The 25,292-nt window shown below is 33.0% G+C and overlaps 1 protein-coding gene across 1 annotated transcript; it reads right to left on the bottom strand.

Moving 5' to 3' along the window:
- Positions 1-19,608: 19,608 nt before the first annotated feature.
- Positions 19,609-22,967, bottom strand: LOC140864330 (transketolase, chloroplastic-like). The gene is made up of 7 exons (XM_073268449.1): positions 22,485-22,967; positions 22,260-22,350; positions 21,713-21,818; positions 21,355-21,637; positions 21,084-21,232; positions 20,782-20,935; positions 19,609-20,690 (listed from the first exon to the last, which is right to left on the bottom strand). The coding sequence occupies exons 1-7, from the start codon at positions 22,965-22,967 to the stop codon at positions 19,719-19,721; spliced, it is 2,238 nt and encodes a 745-aa protein (XP_073124550.1). The 3' UTR covers positions 19,609-19,718.
- Positions 22,968-25,292: the final 2,325 nt, after the last annotated feature.

Raw genomic sequence — 25,292 nt, 5'->3', positions numbered from 1 at the left:
GTGAGTGGTAGAGCGTTTGACATATAGACGAGAGAGACGATTCCATGCATCATAACTTGAGGTTTCCGAATACACTAGTGGGATTACTGATTCGCTTAATGAAGCGAAAATAGTATGAAGGATGAGTTGATCTCAACGACGCCATGGGAGATATTTTGTATTTGGGATAGTTTTTCTATCTGTTGTTAGCGTTGAAGGAGGGCAAGGTAGTATTCCGTCAATATATCCAAGAAGATCCAATCCAAATAGTAACGAATTGCATTGGGCTTTCCATGAGAAGTAGTTGGATTTTGTAAGTTTTAGAGGAAGTTGAGTGGCTGGATTGATGGTGATGAGATTTTGAGTTTCCGAGGTCATTGTTTAAAAAAAATCAACTCATTGGAGAAGAATGGCTTTGATACCATAACAAATATGTGAGCAAGAAAAGTGAAAATTGTATTTATTCATCAATTTACAGAAAGTATATATAGACATGTACAGAGAAGATTAATGTATATCTAGTCCTATATACAAGGAATAAGATCAGCAAAATAAATCAATTCAAAAGTTGTGTAGTTGTTGTATCAGATTAGATAAGATTATCCCGCACACGAAGCTTTCGAGTTTTCGGGATTTTCAGTTGAGGGAGAATCTTCTACAGATAAAAGATATATATAAGCTTAACCCAAAAATCAGATGTCAATAACTCGATCTCTCAAACAAAAAAAAAGATGCATAATTTATATTTCTAAACGAATACGTCAGATGGTCGGTTTTATGGCCAATGATTCTGCAAATGTCTACACAAACAGAATTTGTTTTTTACGAGTTTGTAAGTGTTTTTTTTTAAAAAAAATAATAACACAAATATTAATAAAATAAACTTAAGAAAATATTAAAAGAGAAACAAAAGAATTTAAAAAATTTGATGGAAAATTAAATGAGGAAAGTAAACTCAAAAAAACACATCAAAACTATCAAACATGGTCTAGCTAGGATCTTATCCTAAAAGGCTTTATAGAAAAACGTGAAATGAAATTAATTTTGGTGAAGTTTAACTTTTTAATTACGGAACTTGAGTCAAACAATTAATAAATGCTAGCGTCCATTGCACACGATGCATGAAAATATATAAATTTTTTATATTAATTAATTTTCATGTTATTTTAAGAACTCGCATAATGAATTAGCTAGATATTCAAAAGTTTTAAGGTGATAACTATCTAATCTAAAAATTTTAAAATACAAACAAAGATAACGAGTGTTATTTTGGTAAATAAGATAAAATCTAATGGTCAAAAAAAAACGTGACTATATAAAATGACTAATTTGTTTAATAATTTTGATTTTTTTATGACTTAAATTATGATATAATCATACTTTCATCTCAATTTTTATCAATTAATTAAAATTTAGTTAATTAAAGATTTTCTACTACAATAATACAATATAGTAAGATATATTTAATTTTCATGTATGAATAAGTCTTGAGGCACAGCGTACACTGGCTTATAAGCTTACTTCAAAAACCATTGTTTCATATACATATATGAAAATAATTTATTCGAAATCAAAACATAAAATTAAATAATATAATTAAATTATATTTATTGATAAACCTCTAAATTCGCCTTAATTGTGTTTTGGTCTTGAATGTTAGGTGTGTATATGGGGTTTTTTTTTTAATCTGTTTTTAATTTTGAGTATGCTAACGTGGCGCAAAAAATGTAAGCATTTTTGAAACCAAATCAGTATTTTTTGGTGTCATGTCAATAATCCAACAAAAAAGACTAAAAAACCAAACTTAACTTACACGATTAAAATCAAAATTTGAATACCTATCGAATCAAACCGCAAGATAGACAAACTTAGACGTCAATCTTAATTATTTTCCTTATGTTTTATGATATAAATATTAATTAAACACATAAAGATACAAAAACCATCAAATTTCTATATTCAACACTTTTTAATACATGTCCCAATCATATATTTTGTGTCCTGCCAAAAAAATACCTTTTTTTTCTGCTGACCAAAAGCACCTACGATCAACACATGCCCCCCTAACATCCTTTGCATTATAAACCTCAAATGCTTTGTGGAGCCAGCCCCACCGGAAATGACAGAAGAATAAAGTATGGAATGGAAACACGCAGAAATTAAAGTGAAACTCTTTGTTGCGAGGCAATGTAAAATTTCCTAGCTCGTCATCTTTGGATGCACAATGCACGAACAAGGCATGAGAACCCCGAGGGAGGTGATTCTCGACGCGAACCGTAACCCTTCGCGTAAAGCAAAACGACCATGCATAGGTTATGTCCCATAGAATTGCGCAAAGGATGAGACACAGTACTAAAGCGGATTTCATAATAGCAAGTGTGTATTTGTTAATTAATGTGCAAAATGCGATGGGGATTTTATTTGTTCTTAAAACATTTTTCAGACGCATCGATCCCTGAAATAAATGATGATTGCATGCATTGTCATAGTATGCGTGATATTTTGAAAGATGGGATAATCTTTGTTATTAACATTATCAATATGCCATATATACTCACCATGACCTTTTAAAATTAGAGCGAAATTAAAGAATATTTTAGTAATTAAAGATGATAAATTATAGATTAAGACCATTCAATTATTTTCATTTGGAAAATTTCAAAGAATTTGACAATGGACTATATTTAACTTGATATCGTAAATTTATAATCATATTCACAAAATTAAAAGATCGAATACCATATAGTATGGGTCAAACATGCTATAATCTTGAGCTTCGAATGGGAATTAATTGATTTGAATGAATATATTGGATTGAGGAAACGTTTTAACTTTGTATGATCCAGTGTCTGTAATCTTGTAGTGTTTCCACCAATTATCTTTATAGTAGGTACGTATTCCGTGAGACGATCTCACATATCTATATATATGATACGAATTAACGCGACTCATATCTACAAATGATAAGGATTACGGTACATATATAACTAAAAATAATATTAAGAATTACGGTACATAACTAAAAATAATATTAATAATTTGATGAGTTAGTGGAGTAGATGGGCTTTTTGCAAGGGTCATGAGTTGAATTCCCCATGCCAACACCTCCTCGGACGATCTTGTCGAACAGGACTTGTGCAATTCGATCTGTCTAGCATGGTTTAATTTACAGACTATTACGTTAGTTTGAGAATTTACACATTGTACAGAGAAGGATAGCATCATGTTTGCTCCCATGTCATAATATTAATAATAAATAATAATTTGATGGGCTAAGAATATGTTGCTTCCAAAAATATCTTTATCCTTACAAACATAATTTTCCAGTCATATTAAGTATATGTTTAGGATCGATCAAAAAAATAAGATAAACAGTACCATTAAATGATCAAGTAACTTTTTTCATCTCATGTATCTTTGTACTAATTGTAATATAAATGTATTTTAAAATTATCACATTATTTAATTAAAATAAGATTATTGAAAAATAATTACCATTAAATAATAATATACACAAAAACTCTTGTGAGACTGTCTAACTGATCAATTTTGTGAGATGTGAGTTATTTTTGGGGCAACTCATAAAAAATATTATTTTTATATCAAACTTATTATTTTTTATATTATAAATATGAGAAATTTTGCGAGATGTTAGTTTCTTGAATGGTTCTTTGATGAGTTACATCGTCATCTACAATAAAAAAAGATTACGATAGATAATCACTTATTTTTAGATGTTGAAAATACTATCTTAATCAATTAATTAAAGATTATGGTTGGAAATATAAGTTTGACTTTCTGAAAAAGCATGATTATTCGAATGAAAATGTCAAGACTCAAGACCATGATTTTCAGATCAATAGTTTAATTGTTTGGACGCAATATTATGTTGAAGGATTTCAAATTCACTTGTACCTTTTTTAATCAAGAAAAAAAAGATGAAGTAATTGTACCTTTTTAATAGGTGCTATTTCAAATTTTGATTCGTCTCAAATTAAATATATACATAATGTTGGAATTCAACTCATTTTGGATTCAACAATTCAACTCAAATTTGATGGCTACCAAACTTGATACCATTCACATTGTCATGGTTTCACACTTTACCTAACATCCAAAATCTTGCCTATAAATACACCCCAAAACCATTGTTTCAAATCATCCCAAGAAATCCCAAAAACACAAGCAATAAATAGTGTTTTTTGTAGCCTAGTCATTTAGATAAATTTTAGTATGCTCTGTGGTTGCGGCGATGTCCGATCTTCCACATCAGAAAGAATTTTCTATGTAATTAGATTTGTGTGAGTTCCACTTGTAAAGTGAGATTGAGTGTGTCATCCAAAAATTATTATTCTTGAAGTTTTTGGTATCCCCTAAGTTGTTCTAGGGAGCGTTGTTGTTATCTCCTATTATTCTAGGAATGTGTTGTACCCATTATTGATATAGTGGAGATTTTCTTGGTGGACTTAGGTCCTGTGGTTTTTCCCTAATTTGGGTTTTCCACGTAAAAATCCTTGTGTCGTTTTCTTCGTGCTTATTATCTTGATTGATATTGATATCATGGAAATACTTTGATCCGATAGTATCACTGAAGGGAAAAAGAATCAAAAGCTTCCGCTACATAAAAGTCAATTAATTTTGGTTATCTTTTCCAACAAGTGGTATCAAAGCCACGTCCAGTGGAGGAGCCCCTTGGAGGGATGTTCAAACTGAACGGGTCAAACTATTCCATATGGAAGGCAAGCATGCTGGATCTGCTATATTGCAAAGATTTGTACTTGCCCTTGAGTGGTGATGAAGCCAAGCCAGAAAATCAATCAAATGAAGAATGGATTATACTACATCGAAAAACTGTCGGCTATATACGACGTTTTATCGAACATAGTATCGTCCATCACTTTGCATACGAAGATAAAGCTGATGCTCTGTGGAGAAAAATTGAAACTATGTTTGAGAGAAAGAATGCCTTAAACAAAGCCTCAATTATCAGAAGTATCGCACGACTCAGATACAAAGAAGGTGCAAATATGACGGAGCACCTAAATACTTATCAGGGTTTAATCAACAAATCTACCACCATGAAGATTGCCCTAGATGATGAAGTTACAACCTTGTTACTACTGAGTTCTTTGCCAGATAGTTGGGATACTCTTGTGGTATCGCTCAGTAATTCTGCTCTTGATGGAAAAATGACATTACAAACAGTCAAAGATTGCCTTCTCACTGAAGAGTCTAGAAAAAAAGAGCAAGAATGTAACTCTGAAACCAAGGCATTGGTCACAGAAACGGCTGATAATCGAGGATGAAGTTACACCAGAGGTCCTCAGAAAGGAAGAGACAAATCCAGGGGGAAGTCTAAGACCAGAAAAGAATTCAAGTGTCATTATTGTGGAGGTCCAAACCATTACGAAAGAGAATGCAGGAAAAAAAAAGAGAGATCAAAGGAATGGTACAAAGTCAGAAGAGAAAGGCACAGCTGCAGTTACATCTGATGGTGTTATTATCATTTTTGGCGATGAAGCATGTCTCAATGTATCATACCAACAAACTGATTGGATTATTGATTCTGGAGCTTCATACCATATCACTCCACACAGAGATATGTTTGCGTCCTACTCAAGTGGAAACTTTGGAAAAGTTAGAATGGCCAATCAAGGTATGACAGAAGTCATTGGTATGGGGAGCATTGTCTTGGAGACAGATACAGGATCTCGTCTCACTCTCAAAGATGTTCGCCATGTTTCAGATATTCGACTTAATATCATTTCTGCTGGAAAGCTTGATGATGAAGGTTGTGTCAGTCACTTTGGAGAAGGAAAATGGAAACTCATCAAAGGTTCTCTCATTATCGCTAAAGGTGTGAATCAAAACTCTCTCTATCTGATGCAGACTAAGGTATCCAGTGGAGAGGTTAATGTGTCTACAAAGAATTTCACCATTGAATTATGGCACATGAGACTTGGCCATATGAGCCAAAAAGGAATGGAAACTTTGGCTAGAAAGAAACTCCTACCTGAAGTATCTGGTATGCACTTGGAAACTTGTGTTGATTGTTTAACTGGAAAACAACACAGAGTTGCATTTCAAAGTTTTTCTCCATCTAGAAAAACTCAACGCTTGGATTTAGTGCACACAGACTTGTGCTATATGAAAGATAGAACTCTCGGTGGTGCTCTATATTTCATGACCTTTATCGATGATTTCTCCCGAAAGGTCTGGTGCTTTGCGTTAAAATCTAAAGATCATGTTCTTGAGATCTTTAAGAATTTTCACGCAAAAGTTGAAAGAGAAACTGGAATGAAGTTGAAATGTGTTCGCGCAGACAATGGTGGCGAATACAGGGGTCCATTTGAGCAATACTGCTCAACTCATGGAATCAGGCTTGAGAAAAGTGTTCCAAAAATACCTTAGCACAATGGTGTGGCTGAAAGAATGAACAAAACAATTTGTGAGAGAATAAAGTGCATGTTATCTCAGTCCAAATTGCCCAATTCCTTTTGGGGTAAAGCTATGAGAACTGCAATTGATTTGATCAACCTTTCTCCATCAGCTCCGTTAGATGGTGATGTTCCTGACAGAGTTTGGTTTGGGAAAGATGTCTCCTACAAACACTTAAGAGTGTTTGGATGCAGAGCCTTTGTTCATATTCCAAAAGATGAAATATTCAAGCTTGATGATAAATCCAAAAGGTACATATTTTTGGGTTATGGCCATGAAGAGTTCGGATATCGACTATGGGATCCAGTAAATCAAAAGATTGTTAGAAGCCGAGATGTTGTATTAATTTCTTGAAGATGAGATTGGTTGTGATGTTGAACACAATAAAGAATCACAACCATCCAGTTCAGAAATCCCAATTAATCTAGATCCTGTTCGTTGACCCATAGTTCGTGATCATGGGGGAGATATGCAGAGTGATCATGAAAAGTTAGTTGAACCAGATGATTCTCAAGACAACTCTTCAGATTCACCTTCCGAGACAGAGATTAGAAGGTCAACCAGACAAAGAATACCTTCTACAAGATATAGTCCACATGAATATGTGATGCTCACTGATGGCGGAGAACCAGAAAGTTTTAAAGAAGCTGTATCAAGTGCCCAAAAATATAAGTGGATCGAAGCGATAAAGGATGAGATGCAATCGCTTCATGACAATCACACCTATGGATTGGTAAATCTACCAAAAGGTAAGAGAGCACTTAAAAATAAATGGGTTTACAGGTTGAAGACTGAAGACAATGGATCACGACTAAGGTACAAAGCGAGGCTAATCGTAAAAGGTTTCAACCAAAAGAAAGGTGTTGATTTTGATGAAATTTTCTCACCAGTGGTGAAGATGTCTTCTATCAGAGTTGTTCTTGGACTCGCTGCTAGTTTGGACTTGGAGATAGAACAACTTGATGTCAAGACCGCATTTTTTCATGGTGATCTAGATGAAGAAATATATATAGATCAGCCAGAAGGATTCAAAGTCAAAGACAAAGAGAAAATGGTGTGTAGGTTGAACAAAAACTTATATGGATTGAAGCAAGCCCCAAGGCAGTGGTACAAAAAGTTCGATTCATTCATGATGAGTCACGGGTACAGGAGAACCAGTTCTGATCACTGCGTATTTCTTAAGAAATATGATGACAATGATATCATCATACTATTGTTGTATGTTGATGATATGTTGATCATTGGTCACGATTCAACCAAGATAGACAAGCTTAAGGGGGAGCTTGACAAGTCATTTGCAATGAAAGACTTAGGACCAGCGAAACAGATTCTTGGAATGAAGATCTCCAGGGACAGAACAAATAAAAAGTTGTGGTTATCTCGAGAACAATACATTGAGAAAGTTCTTGAAAGATTCAAAATGGATAAGGCAAAGACCGTTGGCACTCCACTTGCAGGACATTTCAAACTAAGTTCATGCCAATGTCCTACAAGTGATGAAGAAAAGAAACAAATGGAAAGTGTTCCTTATGCTTCAGCAATCGGCAGTCTGGTGTATGCAATGGTGTGTACGAGACCTGACCTCGCTCACGTAGTTGGCGTGGTAAGTCGATTTCTCTCAAATCCGGGCAAAGATCACTGGTCAGCAGTAAAATGGATATTCCGATATCTGAGAGGTACTTCTAGATTTTGTTTGAGATTTGGAACTAACCTAACTGTGTTAGAAGGCTACACTGATGCAGATATGGCTGGTGATGTTGATTCTAGAAAGTCCACATCCGGATACTTGATGACATTTGCAGGGGGAGTAGTCTCATGGCAATCAAAACTTCAAAAATGTGTGGCATTATCCACAACAAAAGCCGATTACATAGCCACGACCAAATCATGCAAAGAACTTCTATGGTTGAAGAAGTTTCTACAAGAGTTAGGCCTAAGGCAAGACAAGTTTACGCTCTACTGTGATAGTATGAGCGCAATCCATCGGAGTAAAAACTCCAGTTTACACTCAAGATCGAAGCATATTGATGTGAGGTATCATTGGATCCGAGATGCGTTAAACGACAAGTTGTTACATCTTGAGAAGATACATACTGATGAAAATGGTTTCGATATGTTCACAAAGTCATTGCCAAAAGAAAAGCTGGAAAGCTGTAGAAGTGCAGCGGGTCTGATTGAATCCACAAAATGAGTTTGAGGGGGAGAATTGTTGGAATTCAACTCATTTTGGATTTGACAATTCAACTCAAATTTGATGGCTACCAAACTTGATACTATTCACATTGTCATGATTTCACACTTTACCTAACATCCAAAATCTTGCCTATAAATACACCCCAAAACCATTGTTTCAAATCATCCCAAGAAATCCCAAAAACACAAGCAATAAATAGTGTTTTTTTTAGCCTAGTCATTTAAATAAATTTTAGTATGCTCTGTGGTTGCGGCGATGTCCGATCTTTCACATCAGAAAGAATTTTCTATGTGATTAGATTTGTGTGAGTTCCACTTGTAAAGTGAGATTGAGTGTGTCATCCAAGAATTATTATTCTTGAAGTTTTTGATATCCCCTAAGTTGTTCTAGGGAGCGTTGTTGTTATCTCCTATTATTCTAGAAATGTGTTGTACCCATTATTGATATAGTGGAGATTTTCTTGGTGGACTTAGGTCCCGTGGTTTTTCCCTAATTTGGGTTTTCCACGTAAAAATCCTTGTGTTGTTTTCATCGTGCTTATTATCTTGATTGATATTGATATCATAGAAACACTTTGATCCGATAGTATCACTGAAGGAAAAAAGAATCAAAAAATTTCGCTACATAAAAGTCAATTAATTTTGGCTATCTTTCCCAATAAATAATGATATTTCTTAAGTGAAATTCAAGAAAATCCAAACTCGGTAAGTTTGAAAATAATGTTGAGAGATATATATATCAAATCATACCTACAAATTATCTGTCCACAACACATTAATGGATTTTTTTCTATTTTGAAAATATTGATTTTTTTTAATTACAATTCGGGAGGGATCTTTATTTTCGCCAAATTTGAATATTCGTCTCTCCCCGAAGTGGATCAAATGGTTATGTCACAGCAAGACATATATGGCCGGTTGTGGCATAAAATTGATTTAAGCTTATCTAATGGAGGTTAATTAACTTAATTAATACAAAACTTAACATATCACATCATTGCTTAAATGAAGTAAGTGTTCCAGGTGATTGACCAAAATAAGGATTATTCAGGTGAACAATGTTCAGAAATTTGATTCCATTCAACAATTTTTTCGGATGAGTCTATCGCATATGATTAATTTGTCTAATATAATATAATTATCTGAATAGCGTGGTTTACATGTCATTGTATTAGTACTAGTATGATGATTTATTATATATAGTATGCACTCCTAAGGCTGATAAAAAAAATTTAATAATAAGAATTGGCAAAAAGAATTTTGATAGTTATAAAAAAAATGTTTTAACTTGTCGGTCTGACACAACCCATCTTGCTACAAAAGGTTATTAAAAAATGGGATAATGTTTTAGCAGCCCGTTTTGAAGCACTCAAAATGTGGTAGCACATTTGGAATATTCCATTTATTAAAAATAAATATGAAATTAAATGGTTGTTTAGATATGTCACACCTAGTGAATATATAGTGTGTGAATATAGCTAGTGTACATGTATAACACGTTTTATCAGGGTAATTAGCAACCCCAGGTTTTCGGTTGTGTTGACGCAGAATGGTCATGTAATTGCAAATGCTTCAAAATAAATTTCCGGGAATGGATATATCCCCTACCGTGTGATCTCATAGTAGGGGATGTTGCGGACCTAAAACGGCTTCATTTTACTTTTTTTAGTTTTCTTTAAAGTATTTTCTCATCTTTTTATCTTGTCCATTTTTTTTTATAATTTATACGTCTATATTATATAATCATTCACCAACCTATTTTAATAGGTGGACAAAAATACAATTTGATAAATAAATTATTGTCACTTTTTTTTTTCAAAAAAAAAATAGAATATTATTTATTACTTATTATAAGTACTATCATTCATAATTATTTTTTCGTTCTAAAACTAATTAAAATATCATATTTTAATAGGTGGATTTAACATAAATTATTTCATGTGCTTGGAAAAAAAAACACTCGAAAAACTAGATAACAATCTGAAGAGAAAACTAAACATGCAAATTTAAAGATCAAGAAAAACGAGCCTTCTATATTGGAGCATTCCCCTCCACTGTTGTAAATTTAAAAAGAAAATTGAATGGAAGCAAAAAGCAAAATATACCTCGTACATTCCGTGGAGTTGGAAATTCATGAAAGATCTAATGGCCGACGTGAAATCTTATCATGCACACGAACGGATGGTGTGAATTGTTCGCATATTTTATTTTTACATAATATAAACACTTACATATCATACACATTGAGTTTTATCTATGATTTCCAGATCTAAAAACATGAGAAAATAGAAAGAAAAAAAAATAAAAAAACTTAACGAGACCATTTTTGTGAAATAGATCTCTAACCTGATTAATGAAAAAATTATTATTATTTATGTAAAATATATTACGAGAAAATTGTTTTTTTGGTCCTGTAGGTTTGTCACCTTGCGATTTTGGTCCTTTATATTTTTATGTTTCATTTCTAGTCCGATATCTTTATTTTTTTGGCAATTTAATTTAATCCTTTTTTCCGATGTGGCGCTGATTTGGCACCATTGCAGTGTTGATGTGGAGCTGACGTGTATAGTGCCACGTAAGCATTTTCGAAGAAAAATGACTGAAATTGCCAAAAATCGGAACATACAAGACTAAAACTGAAATATGAAAATATAGAGGACCGAAATCGCAAAATGACAAATATACAGGACTAAAATTGCAGTTTTCCCAATATATTACTTAATTTTGATGATTAATATTTTTCCCAACCATAAGCTATTTTTCCTGCTAAAGAAATACCAAACTCCTCGGCTGCCCAATTGCAATTGTGATGATTACACGGACCGCCGGTCCATTTTCCATTGAAAACCTCCAATCCTTGGTAGTAATCGCCCCACCGGAAAACACAGAAAAACAAAGTAGTAGCTGGAATCACACAGAAACTGAAATGAAATTCCTGGTTCGGATACAATGTGATGTTTCCAAAGTCGTTGTCTTTTGATGCGCAGTGCACGTACAACCTGTGAGACCCCGGGGGAAGAACACTGGCCACGTGAACCCTAACCCTGTAGGTTAAAAAGCATATTCGTTTTTCTAAGGTCGTCGGCGTTTTGCCAGGACTAGTACTCGGAACACAAAGGATCATGAGTAATAGTAAAACCCATTTTAACATCGTCGTATGTTTATCACAACTCATGACGTGCATGTTGATTCGATATATATGTTTGTTTTATTTAATTTTTATTTCTAAATGGAAACTTTTTTCATGCATATAAATAAGAGGCTACTCTAAACGTGTGCATTTATTGCATTTTGCCATTACATGAATATATTCGGCTTATAAATTTTTTTACTATTATAAAAAGAGACATTCTTCTTAATAAATCAAATCCTACAAATCATATATCCACGTGTAAATGAAGCTGTAAAGTATTACATCCCAAAAGACTAATTAAAAGAGACAAAAATATCTTCCAAAATGTTATTTTTATTTAACGAGTCTATATTTAAGTATACCACACTCCACTATATATATATATATATGAATTAACATGTAATAAATCATGAAAAATATTGCATTGTCATAATTTGGCAAAATCTCATTCCAAGAGAAGATTTGAGGTTACATTACCAAGTCAATGAAAATCATGGGGTTTGACTTGCCTACAAATCATGACTATCCCAACATTAATTTTGCGGCATTTGGAATATGTCTTTTCGGGTAAAATTTTCAAAACAATGATTTCAAATGTCAAATCAATATTTTACCTAATATTATTGTAACGTGAAATTAAAGAAAATCCAAATATATCCAAACTCGGTAAATTTGAAAATAGACTCGAGGGTCCAGAACGAGAAAATTGTTAAAGGTAATCGATTTTCTGAATATTATTCACCTGAATGATCCTTATTTTGGTCAATCGCCTGGAACACTTACTTCATTAATTTAAGCAATGATGTAGTATGTCAAGTGTTGTATTAATTAAGTTAATTAATTAATTAACCTCCATTAGACAAGCTAAATAAATTTTATGCCACCACCCATGTCTTGCGGTGGCATAACCCTTTGATCCACTTCGAAGAGAGACGAAGATATTTCTAACTTGGTGAAAATAAAAATCCCTCCCGAATTGTAATTAAAAAATCAATATTTTCAAAAAAGAAAAAATCCATTACATGTTGTGGATAGATAATTTGTATGATTTGATTTTTATATCTCTCAACATTATTTTCAAACTTACCGTGTTTGGATTTTCGTGAATTTCATTTTTATGTATATTTAATTTGAGACAAATCAAATTTGAAATAGCATATATTTAATTTGGGTTGGGTTGGGTCGGGTCGGGTCGGGCCGTAGACCCGCGACATAAAATTTATCCATAAGACGATCTCATATGAGTTTTTGTATTTATTTTATATTCAAAATCACGAAACATGCATTATATAAACTAGTGGATTGTAGCACACAAATCACAATGGGCGTGTTCAATAAAAAAAATGAAAATAATGAAGTAGTTTTTTTTTAAAAAAAAAATTAATTCAAAATATTATGAGATAAATAAAATGTTAAAAAAAGGAAGAAAAAATTTATATATATCTAATTAGATGGTTTTTTTTTACTACCATACCAAATTTGTTCATTATAAAAGAGATTTAAATTTAATAAATAATATAGACAAGTAGATGAGGCACACATATGTGTAACATAAAATACAGATATTATATATAACATTAAATTAATGTATTTATATATATATATATATATATTTTTTTTACGTATTTTCATATAAATGATGTTTACTATTAAAGACTAAAAATCCCAAAATATTGTACTCTCTCCGTCTCATATAAATAGGCAAGTGTGTGTTTTCAATTACACATATTAATTAGAATTAAAGTGTCTGAGAAAGTAAATTTTAGAAATTAATTTATCATTTTACCCTTTTTTAATTAAAATTTTAATATAATAAAATAATTATACAATTAGTTAAAGATATTAATTTAATATGGGTACATTGGTAAAAGAATAGGAACATAACATTAAATATAGAAACTAGCTAGAGTATATATTTGAGACGGATGAAAAAAAAATATAACATAAATGAGTGGAACGGAATGAGTATTTACTTCGCATTTGAAAAAGAAATTTTAATAAAGTGGGTTAAAATTAGACCAAAATAATTGTAAGCAACTAATTACTGACTAGAATATAAAAAAAGATACAAAGAATTTTAGTTTTTAATAAATGATGAGTCAATCTGAGCCAAACCGTCGTAACTCATAACATAATCGGGCTAACTCAATTTTGACTCATTTCCGAACGAGTCTCTTGTACGATAACTCAGATGATCCACCTCTTTTACATGACAACTCGGGTCAACCCGATGAGTATGATAACTAGTATAAAAATGATTTAACTACTCTTAAAAAAGGTTAATAAATGAAAATAACACAAAAAATCTTATGAGACGGTCACGAGTCAATTTTATAAGACAATTCTCTTATTCGACCTGCTCATTAAAAAATTATTATTATTTATTTCAAAAGTACTAATTTTATTTGTAGATATGAATCAGATCAATTCGTGTCAGAGATATAGATCCGCTTATCTTACTATATTATTAAAGTAAAAACCCTCTAATTAACAAACTTTCAATTAATTGGTAAATTTTGATTTGAAATTATCATTTTTTCCTAACTTAATTTTCAATAAATTAAACCAAAATTATTGGGCGAAATAGTCATTTCATACAGTTTCCTCTTTTCTAGCCATTAAAAGCTCAGTTTGTGTCCTTTGATATTATTTTATTTACAAATATGACACTCACTTTATAATATATATATATATATATATATTATGAATATTTATTTAGAAAAACGTTATATTTTTATTGTTTTTTAATTCTATAATTTATTATTTATTGTTTTATTATTTTTAAATTTTATTATTTATTATTTATTGTCTTTTTAAAAAAAACGAAATATACGAGCACGCAACGCGTGCAGCAGAATACTAATGAAATAATTGGTGGAGGAATGATTTCAAATTAATATTTTAAATTTTTGGACCCAATATTATGTTGAATGATTTCAAATTCATGACTTATCAAGTTATCCCTATTTGAATTTGTGTTATTTCAAAATTATATATATTTGTTTAAAAAATACCTGATATTATTGTTTTCATGAAATTCAAGAAAATTCCGAACTCGGTACATTGAAAAATAATCTCGAGATTCATATTATTTATAAATCAAAGCGTACAAATTATGTATCCACATGTAAATAGATTTTTATTTCCTAAATATTGATTTTCTTATCAAAGTTTGAACTTCGGTCCCTCACACGGTGGATAAGAGGGGTTATGCCATCGCACATGGCGTCGTGTTTATAATTCACAAAAACTTCTTGTGAAATGATGATCTCATAAGTTTATTTTGTGAAATAGATCTCTTATTCGACTCAATTCATATAAAAATGTTATTTTTATGTCAAAAGTATTATTTTTAGTTAATTGGATAGACCCTCTCACAAATATAAATTCTTGAGATCGCTTCACAGGAGACATATTATCTATAATTTAATTTATCTAATATACGTGATTTTAAATACTAAACTCAATACATCTCATCCTTGCTTAATGAAATATATATATATATATATATATATATATTTTAGTTAGATTGACCAATTAACGGCCACTTAAGTAATTTTTGATAGAGTTGTCAAAAACGGACCAGCTCGTTCAAATGGATTAACCAGTCTATGTTGTGGGTTAGGGAAGATTGACCCCCTTTATTAAAAACTAAACAAGACTGCTGTTTTCAACTACTAGCTAGTAACTAGTAATACATAGTTAATTGGGTCAAATATAATTTCACCCAATTTATTTAAAATTCTTGTTCCAAATGAAAAGTAAGTAACTTTTTTCTCTTCTTCTTCGTTAACTTGTTTTTAATTAAGTTTCTGTTTTATTTATTAGTTAAACAAGAATTTTAAAATTTTATTTTTTTAAAACAATTTATTCTTCATAGCTATACAACAATACTTCGCCTAACCCGTAACTTATGTGGATTGGGTTGGGCTACGGTTTTCCAGCCTGCCCGAGCCGTTTGATGACTGGCTATAGCCAATCGGTGCAGTTACATGACACATTTTGACGTCTCTATTTTTTTTAGGTTTTTGGTATATATTTTTGGTAAATTGCAATTTTCGTCTTGTATATTTGTCATGTTGCGATTTCGGTCCTTTATGTTTTCATATTTCAATTTTAGTCATACATGTTCCGATTTTTGGCAATTTTAGTGATTTTTTTTAAATGCTTACATGACATTATACATGTCAGTTCCATATCAGCACTGCATTGGTGTCACATCAGCGTCAGTCTAGGGCTAGGATACCGAACCAAAATACCGAATATTTGGGATACTGTATCGAAATTTTTTCGATATATAGACCTTTTTTGGTATATTAATTTTTTTTGGTATCTGTACGGTATAAGTATGAATTTTTTCCATACCAAAATTTCAGAATTTAGATATCGTCGGTATGAATTTTTTTCAAAACAATATTTTTGATACGTTATACCAAAAACTCACCCCTAAGCGCCACATCGAAAAAATGACTAAAATTACCTAAAAATAAAGATAGCGGACTAAAACTGAAATCTAAAAATATAGATGACCAAAATCGCAAAGTGACAAACATATATGACTAAAAAAATAATTTCATCAATATTTTTTTTAGTTAAACATTTCATGTCCTTTCCTACTGAAATAAATGAACTAGGAGTTGACCGATACATAATAAAATATAAGACTATTATTTTAGATATTTTCTAAAACCATGTATGAGAAAAATGAATTTAGAGGAGAATCAACATAAAAGAACCAAATTATCAAATTTTATTTATGGATTGTAACATCGAATCCAAAAATAATAGAATTTGTATAATCAACGCTTTTCAAAATTTATCCCAATGATAAATTAGGTTTCCTGCTAAACTAATACCAATTTTCTCCGCTGACCAAATGCATTTGCCATGATCACACGGACCCCCAAGCCGATTTGCATTAAAAACCTCAATTGACTTGAAGTACAAGCCCCACTGGAGATCACAGGAAAACACTGTAACATGAAATGGTTTCACGCAGAAACTGAAGTGAAAATCTTGGTTCGGATGCAATGTAACGTTTCCCAGAACTTCGTGCATGGACGCGCAAAGTACGTTTAGTTTCTCAGAATTCGGAGTAAGATGACTGAACACATGAACCGTAACCCTTTGCGACAAAGGACATGTTTGCTCTTCCAGTGTCTTCGTTTGGACAAGATTTGCGTAAAGGATAAACGGCAGTAATGCGAGTTTGATCATGGTGCGTATCACTACCGCTTGTTGAATCGAAAAGTACACTTTGTGTTATTTATATATATATATGACTATCTAATAAAGCAAGACGAGGGGTACTATATAATAACTACTTTTGGTATATATATTTATGTGAACTTTTATATTTATCTTTATTAAATACCATTAATCCAAATCTATCAATATTAAATACCATTAATTTTATATATTATCAATTAATTTTCTCATAACTTGATCTATTTATTTTTTATTTTAAAATAAAAATCAACTTTTTTCCAATTAATTTTTCATCTCACAAAATATAATATTTTAAAATACAAACAATACGTTTGCAAAAACGCTAGTAGATATTATGTGTCCACCATTGAATATCACTTACCTAGTCACCTATTAGATGTAATCAATTTTAAATCCAATTAATATGTAATAAATCATGAAAAATATTGCATTGTCATAATTTGGAAAATCTTATTCCAAGAGAAGGTTTGAGATTATATTACCAAGTCAATGAAGGTCATGGGGCGGAAATACAAGTTTGACTTGCTTACAAATCAACACTATCCCAACATCTTGCGGCATTTGGAATATGTAATTTCGAGTAAAATTTTCAAAATCATGATTTCAAAATTCAAGTCAATATTTTACCTATTTATTGTCATGTGAAATTCAAGAAAACCCATATATATCCAAACTATGTGAATTTGAAAATAGTCTCGAGGTCCACGCCTTTTTTTTTAATTTGGTAATTAATATAGTATAATTGATTAATTTATCTAAAGGAGGAGATTTGAAATATAGAAGTCGATTAACCTTCCTTAAATGAAATACAACCCTTACGAGAGATTCTTTGAAATGGTCTTCTACACCATAATCAAATTTGGCCTTTAAATTAGATTATTGAATTATTAGTAAATGAATGATAAAAAATATGATAAATAAATATTAGTAATTTGTATTGAAAATAATATTGTGTTTGGTTTGATTTTTAGGAATAAGAAGTAATAATTTTTTAAAAAAAAATCAAAAATACCCTTTAAATGGGTATTTTTTAGGTTGGATCAGGGAAAGGGTATTAATGTAATTAAGGGATAGGATAAAGCCAAGGATGAGCAATACTAGGGTGGACTCGGTGGAGGAAGGGTTAATTTAACCTAGCATAATACAATCTTGTCCTCTCCAGATTAGATTTTTTTTTAACAGTAGACTAGATTATGTTGTTTTAGCAAAAAAAGCATACCAAACAATAAATTACACAAAAATTCACACACAAACCTACATAATCTCTTGTACTAAACATTGTTATAACAACATATATTAAATCGAGCAAATATTATAATATGATTATACATTCCTTAATTTCATTATGAAAATATTAATTTTAATAAAATAATATTATATTAATATAAAATAGATAAATAATGAATAAATTTGAAAATAAATAAAACATGTAGAAATTTAATGCGTAAAATAAAGTTATTTCAGTTATTTTGATAAATAATATTTATTTGATAGATTAATTTATGTGATAATTATTTTTGAAAGAATTTAAGTATCCAGATATATGAGAGTTTCGTGGAAAAAAATATTTTTATTACCACGATATAGTAGCAGTTTTTTAACTCATACTTATTCTCGTACATTCCAAATGATTCTTATTTCAAGTTTATTGAAATATTGAAAAGGATAAATCTAGGGTATTTGAAGATTTTTAAAAATTAAAGGTTATATTATTATATAATAATATGTAACAAATAAGGCTATTTTTAAAAATCTAACTTTAACATGTACTAAAATAAGAATATTCTCAAAACGTAACTCGATTGAAACGAATATGTTAAAATATTTTTTCTTATGTTAATATCACTTAATATTGCATGTAAATATGAATAACGATAACTCATCTCAAAATCCGTGATATTATCTAACAAAAAACTTACTACAAGTGAATTAGATGTTTTAGGAGATTGACAGCATGAGATATTATTTATAAACACTAGATTTATCATATTAAAAAAACAAGTATATTCACTATTTCTATTATAAATAAAATTTGTTTAGTCTCTACCACTCATTTAGTTACTTTTTATCCATTCATATTTAATGTTACATTTTTACTCATTTACCAATTCATCCTTATTAAAATTAAATCATTAAAACTATTTTGTCCATTAAAATCTTCATTAAATAGAAAATTACTTCACAAAATTTTCTTTCCACACTTTCTTAGTTTGGGCAGAAACATACACGTTTTTCACACACAAATGAGAGTGACGGAAAGTATGTAATTTAATCCTTCCAAAATTGAACTGGTTGATTACCTCACAAAAAAAAAAAAAAAAAAAACGAACTGGTTAATTGATACATTCAAAGTCCGTAAATATATCTTAATTTATCCTCTCAAGTAAAATGTCGAAATACGATTTGCAAATCCATATCAACCTCAGACCACATTGCCACCAAATAAATTGGATCCTTAAGATCCTCTGTTTCCCCAATGCTCTGTCGATAATGCATCAAATAAAGATGAATTTTCTCCTGCACAAAACATATGAAATCCAAATATCCAACTTAAGTTATATGGCAATTGTTCCAATAAAGTAGCATCAAATATTTCCGGTTGACAAAAAAAGAGTACAACTTCTGTAGTTATTTGGGCAAATAGCAAACACAATCCATGCAATTGCTTATTTTTTAATACACTTTAGCACAATCCGAGGCAAATGATATGATCATTTGATCACTAGAAAAACAATAATGCAGTAAATTATTTGGACAGAAGATCCCGAGCAATCCTAGTAATATTCTCTTCTGTAAAGCCAAACTTCTTAAAAGTGTCCAAATAAGCTCCACTGGCACCAAAGTCCTCCACACCAAGAATCGAGCCTTCTTGTCCAACATACTCCCTCCATCCCAGGGGATAGCTCGCCTCCACGCTAAGGCGCTTCGTTACCCTCCGCGGCAAGACGTGCTCTTTGTACTCGACCGGCTGCCTGTCAAAGAGCCTCCAACACACTAACGAAACAACTCTCACCTTCCGCCCTTCTTTCCTCAAGACATCCGCGCTACTTTCACAAAGGCATAACTCGGATCCTGTACCGATCAATATGATGTCCGGCAAATCTTGCCCCGAGTTGTCGCTCACGATATAACCACCACTTGCAACTGCATCAGCATCCGTTCCTTCCACATGTGCCGCCACTTTTTGCCTTGACAAGGCAATGAGACTAGGCACGTCTCGATTCGCAACAGCAATTTTGTATGCCCCGGAGGTTTCATTTCCATCTGCGGGGCGGAAAACTAGAAGACGTGGAATAGCTCGTAGACCGGCGAGCTGCTCGACCGGCTGGTGTGTTGGCCCATCTTCTCCCAACCCGATCGAGTCATGAGTCATTACATAGATGACTCCGGCATGACTTAGGGCAGATAGCCTGATCGAGTTCTTCATGTAATCAGAGAATACAAGGAAGGTTCCCGCAAATGGAATCAAACCGCTACCATGCAATGCGATACCATTTGAAATTCCGGCCATGGAATGTTCCCTCACGCCATATCTGATGTTTCGACCCCATGGAGAGCCAGGCAGCTGAAAATCACCGTAGTCGTGTAGATAGGCTTTGTTAGAGGAAGAAAGATCTGCACTTCCACCGATTAAGCCTGGAAGAACTTTTGCAAGATGGTTCAAGCACTTCTCGGAGTAGCCTCGCGTAGCATCAAGTGGGTCGGATGTAGACCATGTCTGAACAAATTCAAAACTCCATTAAGGGACTGTTTCACTCATATGAAAGAAACAAAACACAAATTCAAATCTTGGATCCGAGCATTCATACCGGCAACGAATTTTCCCAACCCGGCGCCAATCCTCCATTTAGAAGAACCTGGAACTCTGCTGCTTCTTCTGGGTACTTGCTTTTGTAACAACTCAATTTAGAATGCCACTCCTTTTCCAATGCTTCTCCATAATCGCCTTGGGCCTGCATTTCCCTTCAAAGGCATACACAAAGTCTCAAACAACCCATATTATTACGTCAATTTTCTTATTGCATACCCTGCTTCTTTACGCGAGATCAAATGGGTTCATATTATCTCAGTTTATACATCATGAGTAAACACTAGGTGCAGTAATTTATACCTATAGATCATAGGAATCACATGGAACCGGTCTCGATCCTCCCACTTAATGTTCTGCCTCATCTGTTTCTCATCTTCTTCATCAAAGACACCGTGGTGCGCTTTTGAAGTTCCTTCCTTTTTCGACATCTTTCCGATAAGTGTCTTCACCTAAATTCATTCCACTGGCATTGTAAACTCAAACCAAAATAGGAATGAAAAGAAATAATGGTCTATCGGAGAGGAAGATAAGAACTCTTATACATACTTAAGATCTCCAGTTAACCACATACCCGTATAAAAGTTGGCCTCTGGTTTTCCTTGTAAGCTTCCAACAGAGCATTTTTAAGGGATTTCATGTTTCCATGAGTATCATCCACGTTTATCGTATTCCAACCCAGTGCCTTAAATCGTAATGATATATCCTCAGAAAACGCGAGGCTGGTCGAACCATCAATAGTGTTACCATTATCATCATAAATTAATGTGAGCTTATAAAGCCCCCAATGCGCGGCCAGCGATGCAGCTTCATGTGAAATTCCTTCCATAGCACAACCATCCCCCATGATGCAATATCTGTGATAACAGATGCATCATTACTTGCCTAGTACTCAAAATTACTTAGTTTTTTGTCTTAGTTTTTAAGCTTACGTTCGATGGTCTACGATTGTAATATCCGGTTTGTTGAACCTGGCTGCTAAGTGGGCTTCTGCAAGCGCTAGACCAACGGCGTTTGCTACTCCTTGTCCTAAAGGCCCTGTTGTTCAACCAAAAAACAGTACCTTTAAACAACTTGAAACCAAACTAAAACGGATGGTGCTTATCACCAATGGATCACTAATTCCAACTACCATCCCTGCAAGAAAAATTCTCTTCTGCCTTCGTACTCGAGTACGACTAGAATCGTTATGTCCAGTCCAGCCACTGATGTTTCCAAACCTACATTCTGTAATCTGACTACTACTTTCATCTTATAAAGATTGCATTGTCTCGATAATAATTCCACAAAATAGTGAACTTTCCTTAGTCAAAAGTCGAGTTCTTGACCACTACCATTTTGTGAAAAAAAACACAAACAGTTGCATGATTCTAGGATTGAGGTTAGAGCAACAACTCAAGAATCTTGCCTCTTTTTCCGGAATACTCCAATTCTTGTACGGCCTTGAAATTAAAGTAATTAAATCATCTTAGATAGTACCTGTGGTGACTTCAATTCCATCTGTCAACACATTCTCCGGATGGCCAGGCGTATTACTTCCAAATTTACACAGTTGTTTGAGGTCTTCAATCTGAACAATTACTTGAAGAATGAAATTAAATGAAATATTGAATCTTGGGTGGATTCGATCGCAACTATATTCACAAAGAGTAGCATGCATGATCAAAATATCAAATCAAGAAACACAGAGAAGAGTAGAAAAACCTGAACAGACTGAAACCCAGCAAGATGAAGGCAAACATACTGAAGCAGACAACCATGGCCGGCACTGAGAACGAATCTGTCCCTATCAAACCAGGCGGGATCCTTGGGATTGTACCTGAGCACATGCCTGTACAGCAAGTAGCCAACCTCCGCCATCCCCATGGCCATTCCGGGGTGCCCCGCTTTCGCCTCCTGCACGGAGTCAACCACCAGCATTCTGAAGTTGTCCACGCACCTTCTGTCCACGAGCTCCTGAAACCTCTCTTCGTCGTCTTCTGATTCGATCTCTTTCTCCAGAGACGGGTACGCTCTCTGGAGCTCCTGCTTCCATTGGAGCTTGTAGTTTTGGTCTGTGGAGAGATGGGTCGTTTTCTTGCTGTGATCGAGGAGGGTGCTTTTGCACGAAAATGGCGGGGCTTTGGTGTTTTGCTTGGTGGATTTCGGGGGGAAGTGGAGGGGAATGGGGTTGGAAGCCATTGCCATGTTGGTTTCGATTATTGAACTCTGTTTCTTGATCAAGATTGAAATTTTTATTTCGGAGAAAAGATGATGGGTGTATGTGTAACAATATATATTATATTAGTAGAAGAAGAGTGTAGGAGGTTTACGTAGCACAGAAAATGGAAGGAAAAGAGGTACGTGGCGAGAGAAGAGAAGAGACGAGACAGACACAGAGAGAGCAAAATGGAGGATTTTGTGTTTGTTTGATTAAATTTGTGGGAGTACTATGTGCTTCATACAGGTGGAACATCGCTTGCTAATATAAAAATAATATTTTTTAATAATTTTAGATTAAATAAAAACGTTTGTTTTAAGAGTCAATTGTGAATAAATTTTTAAATCTAAACTTAACTTTTATATAAATCTCTACAATAAAAATTCTTTTTTAAAACTCTCTATGACCACCAAACTTGATCAAATTCAATGTTTAATTCTTGTACCCAATTTATGCATTTATGTACTCCATTTATGCAATGTTTGTGCTCAATTATGGTACTTGAATCATCCGCAAAAATGGTATCAGAGCTTTAGGTTAAATATTCAGACATAATATTATTCGTTAACTCATACTTTTCATTGTTTAGGAGAAGATTTTTTACAAAAGATTTGTTTAGTACTGTATGAAATATCTCGGCAGATTGAAGGAATCCTTAAGAAACAAGAAGAAATTCTTGTAACCCTAAAGGATCTTCAAACTAAAATCACAAATCTAGAACAAACTTCAGGTTCTAGGAAAGGAAATACAGGAGGAAGGTTACCACTCTCGTTTGGTACCGAACCGTTGTTACATCAGAAAGGTAAAACCAAAATGGTTCAAAAACCTTTAACTGATGATGAAAGGATGATTAATCTTATAACATCAGTATCAAAGAAAAACACTATCTGATGACTACTTTAGAGAGATTAAATCTCGAGGATCTACAAGATCTCGCGGATTCTTTTGCGAATCTCAAAGTAGTAGATCTAAAAATGAACTCCCCTGAGGGTGAACAACCCATAGGAAATCCCCCAAGATATGCGGTTAAAACAGAAGAACCACATAGTGAGTTTCAGGTTGGAGAAAATTCACATCCAGCAGAAACCAGATCAAGAAGGAGTAAAATCTCACTCCATCAAACTCCTTACGGAAAAACAGTTTTAGATCCAATACATCCTTACGGGCTTATGTTAAACCTTGATGTTTTGGACTTAAAAAACAGAGAAGATCTTATAGATGATTGGACGTCAGCTATGAGAATTGCAGCAGGGACATTAGATCTCAATAAAGAAGGATTCATTAAACTTCTAGAAATGAGTCTAATGGGATCTGTCAAGATTGCTTGGGAGATGACTATGCCAGATACGAAGGAATCAATCTTATCAGGAGAATCCCTCAGCGAAATTGGAGAAAGAATGGCCACCCTATTTAAAGCACAATTCATAGGGATAGACTATTTCAACAATGAAGATACAGAGAAAAAGAGAAGATATACTCAAGCTCTGTATAGCCTCGAGTTACATGATATCTGTTTAGTTGATGAATACATTATGTTATTCACTAAATACAGATGGAATTCAGGAGTCGAGGAAAATGTAGCTATTCAGCTATTTTTCGCAAAAATGCCAAGTCCCTGGAGAGAAATGCTGATTAAAGAATACGTTTCAGGTCATCTTGACACTTTGGCAAGACGCGCGTCCTTTTTAAAAGGAAAATTGGCAGAATGGTGTCATATGGTAACATTACAGAAGAACTACAAGAAAATAAGGGGTATAAATAAACGTACACCTTTATGTTGTAAAGATAATGATCTTCCAACGATCATTGGAAACAGATCACAGGGATTTAAAAGAAAGAAATTCAGAAGTAATCCCTACAGTAAAAGAATGAGAAATTCTTGGAAACCAAGAACATTTTGGTCCAAACAAAAGGCCAGATCTTATAGGTCAGGAAGAAGAAGTTGACCTACAAGAACATCCCCAGTAACAAGCTCATCACAAAGCAGGAGAAGAACACCATCAAGAAGAACTTCAGAAGAACTCATACAAGAGCAAGTGAAAGTTTCAAGGATTGCAACTGCTTGACATGTGGAGCAAGAGGACATATATCTACAATTGTCCAGAAAACGAGAAAAAAGGAGTTAAACTCTTTGAAGCAACACCAGATATGGATGATGCGGTCTTCTTTCAAGATCTAGTCCAAGTATATCAATTTGAGGATATCCCCTCAGATGAAAGCATATACGAAGAAGAGATATTGTTTAGTCAAGAAGATTCTGAGGATGGATCAGAATCAGAATCAGAATAAAGAAGAAGTGTTTCGGCATGAAA

Source organism: Henckelia pumila, chromosome 4 (assembly GCF_033568475.1).
Source record: "Henckelia pumila isolate YLH828 chromosome 4, ASM3356847v2, whole genome shotgun sequence".
NCBI classification, from domain to species: Eukaryota; Viridiplantae; Streptophyta; class Magnoliopsida; order Lamiales; family Gesneriaceae; genus Henckelia; species Henckelia pumila.
The sequence above is the reverse complement of the archived record's forward strand: the minus strand, read 5'-3'. Positions and strand labels throughout refer to the sequence as shown.